We start from the raw sequence: 15,484 nt of genomic DNA, 5'->3' as shown, positions 1-15,484 counted from the left end.
AACCATATAACCAGTTCTACAGGGAGCATTGGACAGATTTCCTGGCACTAAAATGCTTTGCAAACATTACAGTGTTATGTGCAGGTTTCCTGCAGTAATGGTGGCTTGTCTATCTTCAGCCACAGCTTATATTTGTCTATTTATTATTTGTTACCTTAGAATAAAAGGCAGGGTGTCACTGCAGCTGCTGCTCCATTTTTTTCCCTTTTTTTTTTACTTACTAAATCCCTCAACTTTATGGAAGTGGAGTACTAAATCCCCTTTAACATTAACATAATATTAACCTATTCATTCACTGAAATATTCTAACAGTATCTTGTTCTGCTGACTAATTACTGGAACACTATATTTATTGCTTTAGTTTCATTAGGCTAGGGCTTCAATCAGCTGGTTCTGCCATATAAGACAGAATGATATGGGACTTTGTGTTTCGGTCTGCAGCATCATCCCTCAGTGCACAGTATTGTAAAATTTCCTTTGCTGTTGTCATGACTCACAGCCTTATACAAAATGCTGTCTGTTCTCACTTCAAAGCAGCGTGCAAGGCTGAATAATTGCTGTATCGCTTCGCGCAGCTCCCCACCCAACCTGGTCCATGGCTCTGTGAAGCTGACTGAGCCAGAGCCGAAAGCTGTAGTGGCGCTGGTCTCACGTCCAGCGTCCATTTCAACATCTCTGCCAGGATGTTACTGACAACAGAATCATCCTGGTAGAGAGCGACGGCACCCATCCAACAGTGATATCTGTATTAAACAGTGGGTGACCTTGGCACGCTGATGTGATGGGGTTTGTGTAGCGGTTTAGCGCAGGTAAAGTTGAAAGTGATTCACTCGTTTGAGCTGAATGAACAGTTCTCTTTGATATACTGTAAACCACTCTGCATATGCAATCATTCTTCCACAGCGCTGTATTGACAACGATCCAAGAAACGTTGGGCCTTGAAGCATGTTACTTTTTTTCTCTTTTCATGTAAAACCTGTATAAATCCTACGTGATATTCGAGCAACTCTGATTTGTTGCACAAATTTGTACTTTGGGGAACATGTAATCATAAACTATTAATGACCCGTGTTTCTATAGTCATCATTAATTCATCCCTGCATCTGCACTCGGCTGCTCCACTTAATGCAGGATTATTTTTTACAAGTTTCACAATGAATTTCTGATGATGGATCATGTTTTTTTCTTTGTATTTTTTATTTTTTTGGTAATGATTTGCCTGCACCACAATTCACATCACAGCACTGATTGGTTCCCCCACCCTGACCCTCAGCTCTCTTCTTCAACCAATCAGCCAGAGTAACATCAAGGGTCCATCAGTGTCTTTCATTGCTGTTTAGGGTTGTCCTGGCAACCAGCCCAGGCTTTATGTGCACATGTGTCTGTATGAGGCTCTCCCTCGTGGGTGCCGACTTCGCCCCCTCTGTGCACCATGTGCTGCTGCTGATTAGCTCGTCTCTGAGCAGCCTGGGCTGGCAGAGACTGTGCAGCATCTGATAAAGCCTAATTGATACGGCCACAGAGGGAGGCCTTTGTGTGCTTTGTTGGCCTGGCGAGGCGCAGCAGAGTCAAACCTTGTCAGTGTGGCTGCTTAGACAATAGGAGCAGCTGTAACTCAACTGTGAAGAGCAGCAATGATGGAGACAGGAACCTGCTCTGCTGTTAACTGACTGGGAAAAAAGTGAGCGCTGAGAGAGAGAAGGAGAGTAGTGGGGTGAGGAGGAGGATTTGTGCATAAGAGGGTTGTGTTGGGACAACCCTTTTGTCCAACAACTTCAGGAGAAGCCGCGGTGTCCAGTGGATAACATCTCTATCAAGACACTACTACTACACCTGGACATACAGGGAGCACAGGACGGCACAGGACCACTCAGGATTAACAAAGGGAGCAGAAGGATGCAGGTCCAGCCCCCTCCATGTGGGCCAGATGCACACAGTCAGATGCTGAGATGGGACTGTACCATGTGGGGTGTCAGTGTTGTTGCCATTCAGCCTGAGCTGAGCAGGATTCGCTTTGTTTCTCTAAGTGTAAACCGCTTCTTGTAAAAAGAAAAGTTTTTTTTTTTTTTCTATGGACCCCCCCAGAATGACATTTTGAATCTAAGCCTCTGTTACGGGCTGACAAAATGTTGAAGTTCAAAGCTTTTTGTTTGGATTACTGGCAGTTCCTCTGTCTGCAGCCTCTGCATGGTTTCTATAAAAGGTAAGGTGCTTTATGCTGTATGGATAATGTCTGTCAAATTTTGTCTTTTTCCTTGCCTAAAAAAAAAAAGACTCACAGCCATGACCCTTCTAAAATTGGAATAATACCATAACATGATGTCAGTGCTTTGTGGTAATCCTGTAGGGATTCAACCAGCACACGCTATGGGTGCCCAGGATAATCAGACTCTTGCCTCGTAAAAGTGTACTGTTTGAGGCAGACATGAATGATGGACAGCCACCACGTTCCAGCCCCTGTGCTGCTATATTGAGAGTGACTGAAATGGGGGGCACGGGGCCCACATGTCAGTGAGGTCAGCTGGTCTGAATGGAAGTGCTATTGTTGTGGTTTGCCCCTGACAAGCTCCAGCACAGTATCCAGTCTATTGTGTGTGTGGTCCCACTCATAGTTATTGGCTTGGCAGCATGAGCCGACACATGCTCACAAGTTCTCCTCCGCCCCTATCGGTGTCCACAGAAAATCCACAGTCCGTTCAGCTCTTGAGATCAGACTGTGGCTGGTGTGTTTTTAAAGTTTGCATGATGAATGTAAACGCTCGTCTTTTGCACATACGATAGGAAATATGACGGTCGGATGTGTATGTGGCAATATAGTGATAATTACCTGCAGTTTAAAGCGGCACTTCACACATTTTACACATCAAAGTTGTTTCAGTCGACAAGGGAAGTACGACTCAGCCTGTGCAAACAGCTGTATGATATCCTCTGTGTGAAAGCCTGTGTTGTAAACAGGGGCCTCAGTTTGAAAGACAAGGGCATTTACCTGCCAGAGAGGGTCGTTGTTGGCATTATGGGAAATGTAGTGAGTGTCGCTCGACCCACGCTAGAGACTAAAAGTCAGGATTTCTTTGACCCTTTCTTTTTTAAAAACTGTATTGTGAAGTCCAATACTAAATTGAAAGAGTGCGCTGTTGAGATAGGTGATCAATCAAATGAATTTCATTCATTTGAATTTTGTTTTTGCACAATGTCTCTATTATTAAAAAGGTTATAAAAAAGTACCAGGTTGCTATTTGGCTGCTTGCAATGGCACATTGAGACAGGACTTTGCACATAAATCTGTGTTCTTGTTTTTTGTTTGTGGATGAGATAGCATACGTACTTATAAAAGGTTGAGCCATGGGAATTGACTGATGAAGATTGTATGGGTTTTTTCTTTGTTTGGTCTGTCCCTGCCATGTCGCTAACACAAGCTAACACTAGCTCAGGAAGTGAAGGATGAAGGAAAAATTAATAAATTATATCACAGCCACAGTCTTTGGAAATGTAAACAAAGTTTTTATGAGCTGACATCAAAACACACACCTCTAGCTCATGCTATTGGTTTGCTAGCTACTATAGCCCACAACAGTCAAGTGCAGTCTTACATGATGAGATGTTGGTGCTGATGCTGGTCACTAAACACACATTTCATTTTCATTTTGATATAAAACACAAATGATGTGAGTTGAAGGCTCTTGAGGGAGCTGTGGACTAATATTGCTGCAAAATGGTCCGTTACACCAGCAGAAAGTCATACAAGGGTTTTCTGTTGAAACATTCAAATGACTTGTACAGTGAAGGACTATACAGCCAAAATAAGGGACACACTCATCTTGAAAGCTAATTTTAGCAGCTGTTCCTGGCCTGTGTTTCATCTCATTTTCTCTGTGTAATGAGAAAGACACCCGTGGGGTCAGTTGAAAGTGAGCAAACTCTTGGCCTGGTTCAGAGAATGGTAATCATAAAGGAATATGTAATGTTGGAGAGGAGCGTCTCCGAGCGTGGATTGTCACACACCTCCAGGCCATATTTATTCATGAGTGCACCCATCCCCCCACCTTCTCCTTCCACGCAACCATGTGTCTGGGGGGGGGTGAAGACAAAAACATCCCCCCACGACACGGCTTAATGCGCGTGTGTTTCCATTTAAATACCGGTCATTGATTGGATGGTAGAGACCCGTTTCATTAAGCTTGAGGACGAGCCAAACTCTTGTATTGTGTTGTGGAGTGTGGTGGAACTGGAAAGTGTTAATTTGCTGTGGGGCTCTGAGTGGTTTCGGGAGCCAGACGGTAATCAGCTGCAGTTTTTGTGCTTGGGTCAGTGTGAGGACAGACCTGCTCATAATAGTGTTTGTGCTCTTCAACTGGCAAGTCAACAGCAGATAACAGTCTGAGTCTTGCTCTTTGTTACACACATTTTTAAAGGATTAATTCAACAAAATGGTTTCTAATGAGGATGTAAATGAATACGAGTACGAATGTGCTCCTAGCTAATAATGCACTCTAAACAGCATCCAAATTATCACAGTAGTATTAGAGGGTCAGAGACCCAGGGCCCTGTTTTGTAGGGGGAGCAACTCTCCTCTGACAGTTGGATCTGTTCGCTTTGTCCATCTGTGTGGCGGTGCCAAGTGCACACTGCACAGGTGGAGGTACAGACAGGTGGGTGGTTTCATTTACATGAGTCAGTGCAAAGTGAGTTGTTGGTATTTTGGTGGAAAACGTGTCTTAGACTCTTCACTGGGAATAGAGCTCTCAGAACCAGGAGCAAATGCGCAGCAATGATGGAATAACGCTTAAGATGTGCATTTTAAGTAATCACCCCCCTGCCAGTACGGGCATTTAAATCGGCATAACTTAACGTTGATTGTTTTTAATGTTGGTAAATCAGTCTGCATTTACCTATAACTGAGTACCAGTGGTTCTTACAGTATCTGTTGTCCACACCTGCTTTAGGTTTTAAAACACATCTCTTTTGCTATGTTTACTCCTGGTGTCCACACGACTCCGGCTCTCCACTGTGTTTATCTTTATTAGATAATGTGTAAATGACACCGTGCAGCCCACACAATACTACACCTATAGACTGCTCCATTATGACTCAGTATTCTGTTCTTAAATTGGGAGATATCGCATTATTGTGTAAAGCTTCTCCTTTATTTCCACTTATAATTACTCAACTTTTTTTTTTTTTTCTTTACTGGTGAGATGCTTTAAATAGCATTTTGTATATTCTGTAGCCAGCTTATCTCGTACCTATACACATGAACAGTATAAATGGCAGTGGCATTTCTGATGTATGTCCTCCCACATCTGATATAGATCTGAATACAGAGGTTTTGTGACGTAAATGATACAGACAGTGGTTTCGCGTTACACATCTAGTTCTGCAGGTATTTTGGATTTTTTTTTTAGTTGTCCAGGTTAAACAAAGAGGTGAATGGCGTGTTGTGAAATGGAAGTAAAGAGAACCTGTGGAAACTGTTGACAGTGATTGGTGCTGTTTAGTTATTTTAGATATCATTTCTAAATGCTGAGATTACCAACTAATTCCCCTCCATTGTATTGTGGTGGGGGAAGACCATTCAGGGTATCAATCTGCAGTATCTTCATGTCCAGATACAACTCGATAAAAGAGATTTTTTTTGTTAGGTGGGTGAAGTGAACCCTTTAATAGCGTCTTTGTGGGTTTTTTTTTGTTGTAACATTGTTTTTCTCTCCACTCCAGTAGATCAATGACCCCAGTGGTAATCTGTCAAACCCCTCTGTTTGTCTTCTAATGGATTTACCTGTCTGTTAGTAGCTGAGGTGGACAATAAAGGCGACTGCGCTGACGAAGCGTGAGGCAAACCTGCGATTGTGCCGTACGCAGAGCTGGAGTTAAGGCAGCCAGGTGAAAAAGGTCGCTGGCCTACATCAAAATGTCCAGACACTGTATAGTTCATCAGCGCTGAAGATACCCCCCCCCACACACACACACACACACACACACACACACACACACACACACGCCCGCACCCTTTCCTCATTCACACCCACTGACTCTGAGGCCCGCCACGTATCACTGCTAACTCTTGACAGAATAACTGCACATGAAAGGCTCCGTTATGTATTTTAGTTCCCCCCGCACAGAGATCGAGGGTTTGCCCTTTTTCCTATAGGATTCATCTGATTATAGTGTTTTTATCTGAAGTTAACAGACAGAGCCGTGGCCTTTAATATTCCACACTCATTGTGGACCGGAGGGAGCAGTCTCCGCTGAGGACCAAATTCTGGACATCAAAAGGCTTTTCAGGCGTAAAGTAGGTCCCTGGTCTTTCTCAGATTGATCCCAGCGGAGTTCACCCCAAGTCTTTACAAATGCAGATGAATTACTGATAAATCTCGAGAGGTGTTCCAGATTCACAGTGGCTCACCAAAATAATGGGAATGGCCCTAATTTGGTTTTTCATGCTCAGAGAAGGCCACTGTATAACAAACTGGAGAACAGGGTACAGTAGTAACCATGTGTAGTGAATTGTTTAATGTGAAATACTGTGTTAAAAAGACAGCACAGTCTTTAATACAGTGTTAATTCCATTCATGTGTCGGTCCATCATATTCTGCCAGCAGCTCGTTCACACCGCGCCCTGCAGGGTGCGCTCGGCGTGCCGGCCCGTTCCGCTCCAACCGGCGGCTGATACGCCTCGTAACGGTCAGTCTGATATCAGCCACTCTGTCTGTGATTTCCCTTCGTGGCGTGAAATGGAAACATCAGAGTCTGAAGCCCCTGTCAAATCGATCTGCTGTGTGAATGTGAACAAGTGTGGCGGCGCAACTCCTGAGCTGCAGTCACTGTAAATCAGAGCTTTGTAGCCCGTGGCATGGCACACAGTGATGTTGATGCTCCCTTTGTTGACTGGTTTTGTATGAGGCACTAATTATGTCGTCTGTGTTTCATCTGCTTTTGATCTTGTCTCTTCACTTCATCTGGAATATTCTAAAGATGAGCTTTATCAAAAAAAGTTGAGTTGTTAATGACTGAAGTCTTCCTGACTGCCAGTATCTGACCCTGCCATGAAAGTGGGGTCAGAGACAGACAGACAGACAGACAGACAGGCAGACAGGCAGACAGGCAGACAGGCAGGCAGACAGACAGACAGACAGACAGACAGACGGACAGACAGACAGACAGGCAGGCAGGCAGGCAGGCAGATGAAAAGACAGACAGACAGACAGAGGGAGGGAGAAATGTTTGGCAGCTGCTCATTGGAAGGCCACAGAGGCCAACAGGAGTGAAAATACTTGGCTATTCTTGAACGTCTAAAATAACAAAGGCAAACTTCTCACATGATCGCTGGAAGGATTTGCATTACTATGTGTCAGCGTATCCTTTACATGCAGCTGAATGTTGTCCAGAGAAGTTGCTATACCCAACTATTACCGATTACTTAGGTCTGAGGAAGCATGTTAATGTTACTGTAGGTAACATGAAGTGTCACTGATATACCGTAGATGTCATGTGTTAAACTAAACTAATTAAGTGACTCATGAGAACAAATTTAGACCAAAATGTCAGTCACTGTGACCTTAGGTACGTTCACTCAAGCCCTGGAACACGTGCTCTTTACTTTCCAGAATAAGAATAAGAATTTCCATTTTAAGCTACTTTAAAATTCTACTAATTTAAAATTACACCTTTTATTCCACTGCGGTTATAGTTGTTAAAAATGCAGATTCAGATTGATGTAAGCACAGTATGATAAAAATTAAATTACCTAATACTATATGCAAAGTAGTTCAAATTAGCCCCCCATTGAAAAGCTGCAGCAATAAAATCATAGTATCACTCATTTGATCATTTTTAATTAACGTTTGCTCGTGATATTTCTGCACTTTTACAAAAGAAAAAATTTGAATGCCAGACTTTTACTTGTAACAACAACAGCAACAAAACTATGAATATTTGTAACAACAATAATTAGACAGAACTGAAGAGGTTTGACCCACAAGAGCCAGTATGATCTACATGACCCTGACTACCCTGCATATGAAATTAACCAAATGGGTTTTTATAGAAGAACAAAGCAAGTTTAGACGATGTGTAGATTTTGTCTCCATGTTAACATGACCCACTTTAATACAGACCAGCATATGTGAGTGTATTTCAACTCTTTGGACTCATGTAGTCACTTCAGTGTATTTCAGTTACCCTGCATACATGTAGGTCCGCACTGATACGTGAATTATTTTATACATATTTTGTGCATGGTGATGTGGTGTGTGCAGTGATGGTTAACAGTGACAGACACTCAAACAGACATCTGTGTTTACTGCTACTGACCTGGAGTCATAACACAAGTAACAGCTAACGTAGCTGCAGAGTCTCACGCTGACCGTCCGCACCACCAAGCTCCTCCGCTCCTTTCACTGAGGTTGTAGCAGAGGATCTTTAGGCTGCACAGCTGTTCACATCTAACATTTACCACTAGCCTACATATTTTTTTTTTTCTTTTGCACACACATCTCATATTTCCAAAGTTAACAGAACTTTTATTCTACATTCCACTCTTGCTGACTCAACAAAATGACTTTAATCCTGTGCCCTAGATGTTATTCCCCTCCACCTTGTTAGGACATGGTTGATAAGTAATGCATCAAACAGTGTAGCGTGTCCAAAACCTACTGCACCCACTCAGCAGCAGTGTTTATCACACCCCTCAGGTCAGATACCATCTATTGAGAGTTTGTGAAAAAATGTGAGATCCGACACTTGAGGGGAGTACAATGACAACAAACAATGCCCGAACCTTCCCACCTCCCATGCAGCGCCAGGGAGATGATTTAGGGGGAATTACGTGGCAGCGGTAAGTGATAGACTCCTAAGGAAGGGGGCTGCAGCCGGCTGGTGGAATGCGAACATGCACTAGCATTACACACTGAGGCAAGGAGGGATTTTACTCCCTGTCTGGACCACTTAGTCGCTGGCCTTACTTGGTAATGCTGGATAAGTCTCGTCTCTGCTCTGCTCTCCTCAGACAAGAACAGAGGGAAAAGAGGAGCTGAGAATGAGCAGTGACTGAAGTAACCCAGCCTCCAGGAGAGAGAATTAGTCATTTTTCCTCTGGAACAAGAAAAGACTAGTACATGTTTTGTGGTCAAGTGAAGAGAGAGTGAAGGAGTGGCCTCAGTGGATGCTGGTAGGAGTACTCCTGCATGCTCCTTTCTCATGCAGACGATTTTCAGCCTTTAGTTGCCTGAAAACATCTGGGTCTTGTCCTCTCATCAGAGAACTTAACAAATCCAAATCTCAAGTTTCCGTCCCGATGATGTCAGGGACATGTGGAATCTAATGTGGAAGTACTGCATTTCAGTGCGGACTATAAGGTAGGGGAATCCTCTTACTCCAAAGCTCCAAAGCATGGTGGCACACTGGTGGAGACGCTGTCAGGGTAATGGGGATCATGTGCTGGGTTAACGCTCACTCTGTTTTTAATATGTTTTGACATGTTTTTAGTTAATCTGGGGCTTGAACACAGCATTTTTTTTTTCTTTTTTACATATAGTACTTTTTGACTTACTAGAAGTTATGAAATGTTTTCGCTCAAGTGTTTGACAGCTGTGATCCAGATCATCTTGTGGGTCAAGATCAAACCCGAAAAGTTGTTTCAGTGAGTTCTGATTGCAGCTGCAACTTCCGTCAATTATTTTTCAATTAATCATTTATTCAATAAAATACAAACTGCAACTTCTCAGAGCCTGAGTTGACGTCTTTATACTGCGTGTTTTGCCCAACTAACAGAAATAAAGATGAATTTACAGCTGTTTTTGCTTTATAAATAACTCAGACCAGTGGTTCCCAATGTTCTTGGTTATGACCTTTAAGTTGCATGTTTAACAGTTTGTGACCAGTTCAATCAAAGACTAAATTCCTTGTAAATTTTAGCGCCCCAAAGAAGTAAAAGTGTTCAGTAATTTGCAAGAAATACACAACAGAATGAAAATCAAAAATATCTAAATACACTTCATTTAATTAACTTAAATAACTTAACATTAATTATTAATGAATTATCCAAAATTGTTATATGTTATTGTATATTCTGATTATTTTTTTCCCAGTCATCTGTTCAGTTAATGGACTAATGGCTTCAGCACTAGTTTAGATGAAAAGGAGGAGGATTCACTGAACTTGTTGCTCGCTATACTTCTTACAACTGTTCTGTCAGTGTTTCTGAGGAGAGTATGAAAGTTGAAACAGGACGAGAGAGAGAGAGAGAGAGAGAGAGAGAGAGAGAGCGGCTGTATGGGACGGGTTAAAGCATTAATGGTTCCACACAGTGATTTCACCACTGCAAGACTAAAATTAGTGGCCATTGTGGCTAGAGCAGCCTGAGTCAGCAGTAGCCAATCACCATTCATAAACTCCTATGGTCTGTAATTCCAGTCTCTGAGAATCGGCCAGCCACAGCTTGGAGTTCATGCTTTAATACAGAACTGTTCCTCCCTCTCGGCGAGTCCGGTCGTTTTATTGAATTTCAGAAGAATCCTGTCTGGTACAGTACACGCACACCGTCTTGTGTAATTTGGCCATCAGACATTTTCCGTTTCTGCTGATTTCTCATGAACGCCACGGTGACATGGTTTTTCCTCTCTGCTTGGAGTCCCCTCTGTCTGCTCTGCTTAGAATTACCACACACTCACTCACACATGTACACAGGACCTGGAGGCTGAAGTCAAATGTGTGGTATTTTTAAATAGCTATCTTACATTATCCGTACGTGCAGTTTAGTGTAACTTTAGTGCAGCTTTAAAGTATAACTTTCATTTAAAACTTTGTATCAAATCATAAACATTTCTTTGTACCATCAAGTGTTTGTGAAACAACAAAAACTGCCTAAACCTGAAAGTTAGTAAGAAGCTGATTGATATAATACATGTTCGGGCCCTTTTAAGACGAGCTCCCAGCCGCTGCAGGAAGCATGGCTACTGTTTTCTGTCTGTCCTACACATATAAGACCTTTCACAGTGTTATTGTTGGGACCGACAGATTGAGCCTTTGATAGCACGTCTCTGGAGCGAGAGAAGACGACAGTGTCATCTTCCTGCAGTACATTCCTGAAGACAGGAGTCATACCTCAATAGCTCCCCTCTTCTCACATGCAGGTCTCACTCTCCTCTGACCCCGCTACTCTGTCTTTTCTCCCCCTGTCAGTGCCGGACTACATACCAACCCCATCTGTGTCTGTGTGAGTGGTTTTCCCACAATATTTGCTATCTGTAGGGAATTTTCAACCTGCTTTGCTGTAGCTGTTTTGTAATAAATTCTCTTTAAAGAGGCTGGTTTTACAGCAGAGGTTGGCCCAGACTGTTTGAACTCTTAGCTCAATGTGTTTTTTCAAAGGCTGTGTGCATGCAGGCGCTTTAAAAAAAGGCTTGCCAGTGAAACAGTAGATGCCAGGGAACCTGATCTGGCCATTTCAACTGCAAGCCAAAGGAGAGCCAGGTATTATTTATTTAAGTCAGGGACTCAGACTGGAGCTGGAGCTGCCAGTTTGAGATGACCTACAGTACGTGTCTGTTTGTATGCATCCTTAGCTCCCACCCTCCCTGAGGAGAGGAAGTACAATACCTCTTCTCAACTCCACAACAGATCTTGATGACTATTACAGCTCCACACAACTTCCTGGCAAGCAAGCAAACACAGCAGATCAGAGCCAGCGGTTTGTCTACGAGCAGATGTCTGGTGCGTCATCTACTCTGTGATGCTTTCCATGTCGTGAAGTAGAGCTGACCCGGCCTTCCAACAGGCTGCACTTTAAAAGGTAAAGTCATTTCTGCTCCCCACTCTGGCAGGAAGTTGAATTAGAGGGCCTTCTGTAAACAGCACTGAGCAGTCAGTCAGCTGTTGGCCAGGCGCTCTCTGACAGCACCTCCCTCTGAACCATAGCTGTTAAAGCGGCAGCAGTGTCTCAGGAAGCTTTTCTCTCTCTGCCATAACACACCTGAGGCACACAGGCAGGAGGCAGAGAGGATTTTTAACACTATACGGAGACAAACAGAGCAGCAACGGGAGAGTTGAAGACATATGGTGAGTGTGGTCTGATTCACGTTCGGTCAGATGGATATGGTGTACAAGGAAAGACGGATATTTTTAGAACTTTACTGGCTTGTGCTCTAAAATTATGTGAATGATTTGTTTATATTTTCAGAGGAAACGTCATGTTGTTTTCTGTCATTCATTACGCTGTGATGTCTGTCAGTGAAGCTGCCATCTGTGTTCAGTTGCTTCAAGGTCACTTTATTCCAGCTGCCATTCCTCAGCAATTTCGCACTTTGCATCTTTAGTGTGCAAGGAATTCTTTTCATCCTGATTTGGCGTGTCAGAGTCGGTCTTGTCATGTAAAAAGCTAATTTAACTTGACTGTGTCTCTCTGCAGTGACAGACACAGCAGACGATTGGAGATTGCAGAAAAAGTTCTGTCTGCTCCCAATGTCTCTTTTTGTTTTTGCTTTGTCTACCTTTCCATGAATTTCTCTCACTTTTGAAGAATGTGAACACCAGGAGGATACTGTAAACTCTGCAGAAGGGAGTGTTTTAATAATCTTGCTTGTTGTTTGACTGAACGCCAGTATTGTAATGAGCTGTTATAAATATTTCAGAGATGCAGTGTCTTATTTCCACCTGTAATCTGATTCAAGTTCTCTGTCCCAAACTCACAGTAGGCTTGGAAAGTTTTTGTTTGTGTGCAGTTTTGTAGATTTGAATCTTGGTCAATCACACTTTCCTGTATCTTTATGCATACATTTATGCAGCAGTCAACACTAATATGTAATCTGGACGCTGTCATTGTCCTTTTACGTCTTTTGGCCTCAAACAGTTCTTTAAAGGTCCCATATTTTACACTTCTCCTGTGTTTTATTTGAAGTTTTGATATTCATAAGGATATATGTTTTTGGCTTTAAAGGTCCCATATAGTATAAAGGTAGATGTCCATGTGTTGTTTGATTATAAAGCAGGTCTAGGTTCTATATTAATACTGTGAAAGTCTCTAAGCTCTCAGTCCACAGAGAAATGCACACAGCCTGTATTCAGAAACTGAGCCTTAAAAGGAGCCATCAGGACTTCTGTAACTTTGTGATGTCACAACAAAGCAGTCACTGCACTCCCAAGCCCTGCCCACCTGGACCCACCATCCAACCTAGAAAGATTTGGTTTCTCTGAGTGTTCATTTCTCTGTGGACTGAGCGCTTTGATGATTTAAAAGTATTAATATAGAACCTAGACCTGCTTTATAATCAAAAAAGACATGGACATCTATCTTTATACTATATGGGACCTCTGGGATATATCTAACAAAAAATTGACATCTTAAACTTGACAGGACCATATTGTATTTTATAAGATTATCAAATGCATTTTATGTAAAATCTTAGTCTGAAAACTAATAACACTTTTCACATAAATGTATTAGAGTAAGAAGCACAATATTTCCTTCTTAAATGCAGTAGAGAATAAAGTTACATGAGATGGAAATACTCAAATACAGTACAAGTACTTCAAAGTCTTAAGTACAGTACTTGAAATGAACTAAGTTACTTTCTACCACTGAATTTGGAGTCTACATTTATGCCAGCAGTATCAGGATATTAAGCCATAATGTTTCGGTTAGACAGAAATATCATCTCCGTTTATTGCTCTCCACATATGCTTGGATGGAACTGTAATGGATTTAAATGGCTATAACAATGAATAAATGTCACCGTAATAACTTAGATGTCATTGTAGCTCAGGCAACTGCTGCACTCAGAGTCCTTCTTAATCACTGTCAAGTTCCGTAATTGGCCCAGTCCTAGCATCACTGGTGACCCGTGGCTCGGTCAATAATGGCCGGACAGTAGCAGGGGCAGTCAGGGACGCAGCCGCCACCTGGGGTCTTCGTCCATCTTTTATGCATTTCAATGGAGCTGGGCTCATCTAACATTAATGGCCACAGTGGCCCTGAGCGCAGATCACTCTGTCTTGGCCAGCTAGGCTCCAACCTGGGCTGTCAATGGTCCAGGGGGGTACCTTCGGTCAGGCCCCGGCTGCCCTGCGAAGCCTGACTTCATCCTGACTCTGATAACAGCAATGTGTCACCTGCTAATGGCACTCTGACGGATTAGAGACACAGCAGCGTTCTCACAGGATCCTGCAACCACTTAAAATCTAAGCTATTGGCCATATTCACCATGACCTTTCGCTTCCAAAGTGCTTTTCCCAGTATGGCATCAGAAAGTCCATTATTTTCTCCTCAGGAACAGTTCCGCCTCCATCCCTGTAAATTCAGAAAGGATTGCTAAGTTCCACCTAACAGCTGGAGCGAGCACTCGCCAGATTGTGACTGTGTGTATGCATAACTAACCCAAAACACAACGTGTGGATTTCCACTGAAGTGCAGAATGAATGAGGGTTTCACATTATCTCAGCACAGAACCGAACATGTGCCACCGCCCACTGGCTGGTCATATATTATGTAATTCCTTAAAACACTGTTTGACTCAAATCATTGCCCCAAACCACAGGCAAGTCAAGTGGAGTGGTTGGGGAAGGAAACACAAGTTGGTATTTTTCTAATTTAAGATCATTCACAAAGGTTCTGTCTTTGATTTTAAAATCAAAACCCCTTTTAACATCAATTCCCTACAATAGGATGGTTGTACAAACTGCTTTACTGCTTTCGGTAGCTTTTGGCAATCTGATCCAAAGAAACATAAAGTTTACCAAGAAAAAACCCACTTGTAGTAAATATTGTTTCCCATTACTGAGAAAACTTAGAATGACTAACATATTGAAGGTTTGTTTGTCACCTCAAGTCACAGCAACGTTGTTTATAATGTGCAGACCCGAAGCTAATCAATGGGGGGCTAATGGTTCCTGGAACACCTCCTGCTACTTGCCCACACCCTTTGGCCTTGCATTCTGGGAAAATATCCATCATTGGCAGTGTTTACTCTGGGGTTTGTTTTCACTCTTAAATTGTATCAGCCAGGAGCAGTGGTATAAACAGTAGATGAACATTACTGTTATTACAGCTGGAGGAAAGTCATGTTGGATTTCAAGACATTCAACTAAATGTTGAATTATATGTGTTTGTATATCATACTCTCATTGCATGTGTCTTGCATCAGGCCACTTAATGCTAATTATTATACGTGCAGGACTGAGAAAAACTGACGTTAATGAAGTATCAGTGCTGTGATTAATGTTCTTTATTTATCGACCAGAAATGCCAACAAATTATTATCCACTGTGAATACTTGTTTGCCTGTTCTCCTCCCACTGCCACACCTCCCAGTGGTGGACCAGCCACCAGCCTTTGACCTCCCCTCCCCTCTCCTCAACTTTTAATTCTCTTTCTCTTTCTCTTTCACATCCTCCTCCTCCTCCTTCTCTTTTATTATTTGCGGCTGAAGTCTGCAATCAATTAGTATGAGAGAAGGCCCAATCAATTCCTGCTCATTTGCAATTCCTCCCCGTT

At 42.6% G+C, this 15,484-nt stretch overlaps 1 protein-coding gene across 4 annotated transcripts in view; it reads left to right on the top strand.

Moving 5' to 3' along the window:
• Positions 1 to 15,484, top strand: part of iqsec1b (IQ motif and Sec7 domain ArfGEF 1b) — a 204,842-nt gene that overhangs the window by 128,520 nt on the left and 60,838 nt on the right. Inside the window, exon 1 of one of the 4 annotated variants that reach the window (XM_023424628.2) lies at positions 9,226 to 9,353. The exons of 2 other annotated variants lie outside the window; for them this stretch is intronic. In XM_023424628.2, the coding sequence (XP_023280396.1) occupies positions 9,307 to 9,353 (47 nt within the window). In that variant the 5' untranslated portion in view covers positions 9,226 to 9,306. Of the gene's footprint in view, positions 1 to 9,225; positions 9,354 to 11,955; positions 12,055 to 15,484 lie in introns of those variants that run through there. One more of the 4 variants, XM_087178924.1, reaches the window with a different exon arrangement.

This window comes from Seriola lalandi, unplaced genomic scaffold (assembly GCF_002814215.2).
Source record: "Seriola lalandi dorsalis isolate HSWRI2012SDOR001 ecotype SW California unplaced genomic scaffold, Sedor1 jcf7180002054748, whole genome shotgun sequence".
NCBI lineage: Eukaryota > Metazoa > Chordata > Actinopteri > Carangiformes > Carangidae > Seriola > Seriola lalandi.
The sequence above is the reverse complement of the archived record's forward strand: the minus strand, read 5'-3'. Positions and strand labels throughout refer to the sequence as shown.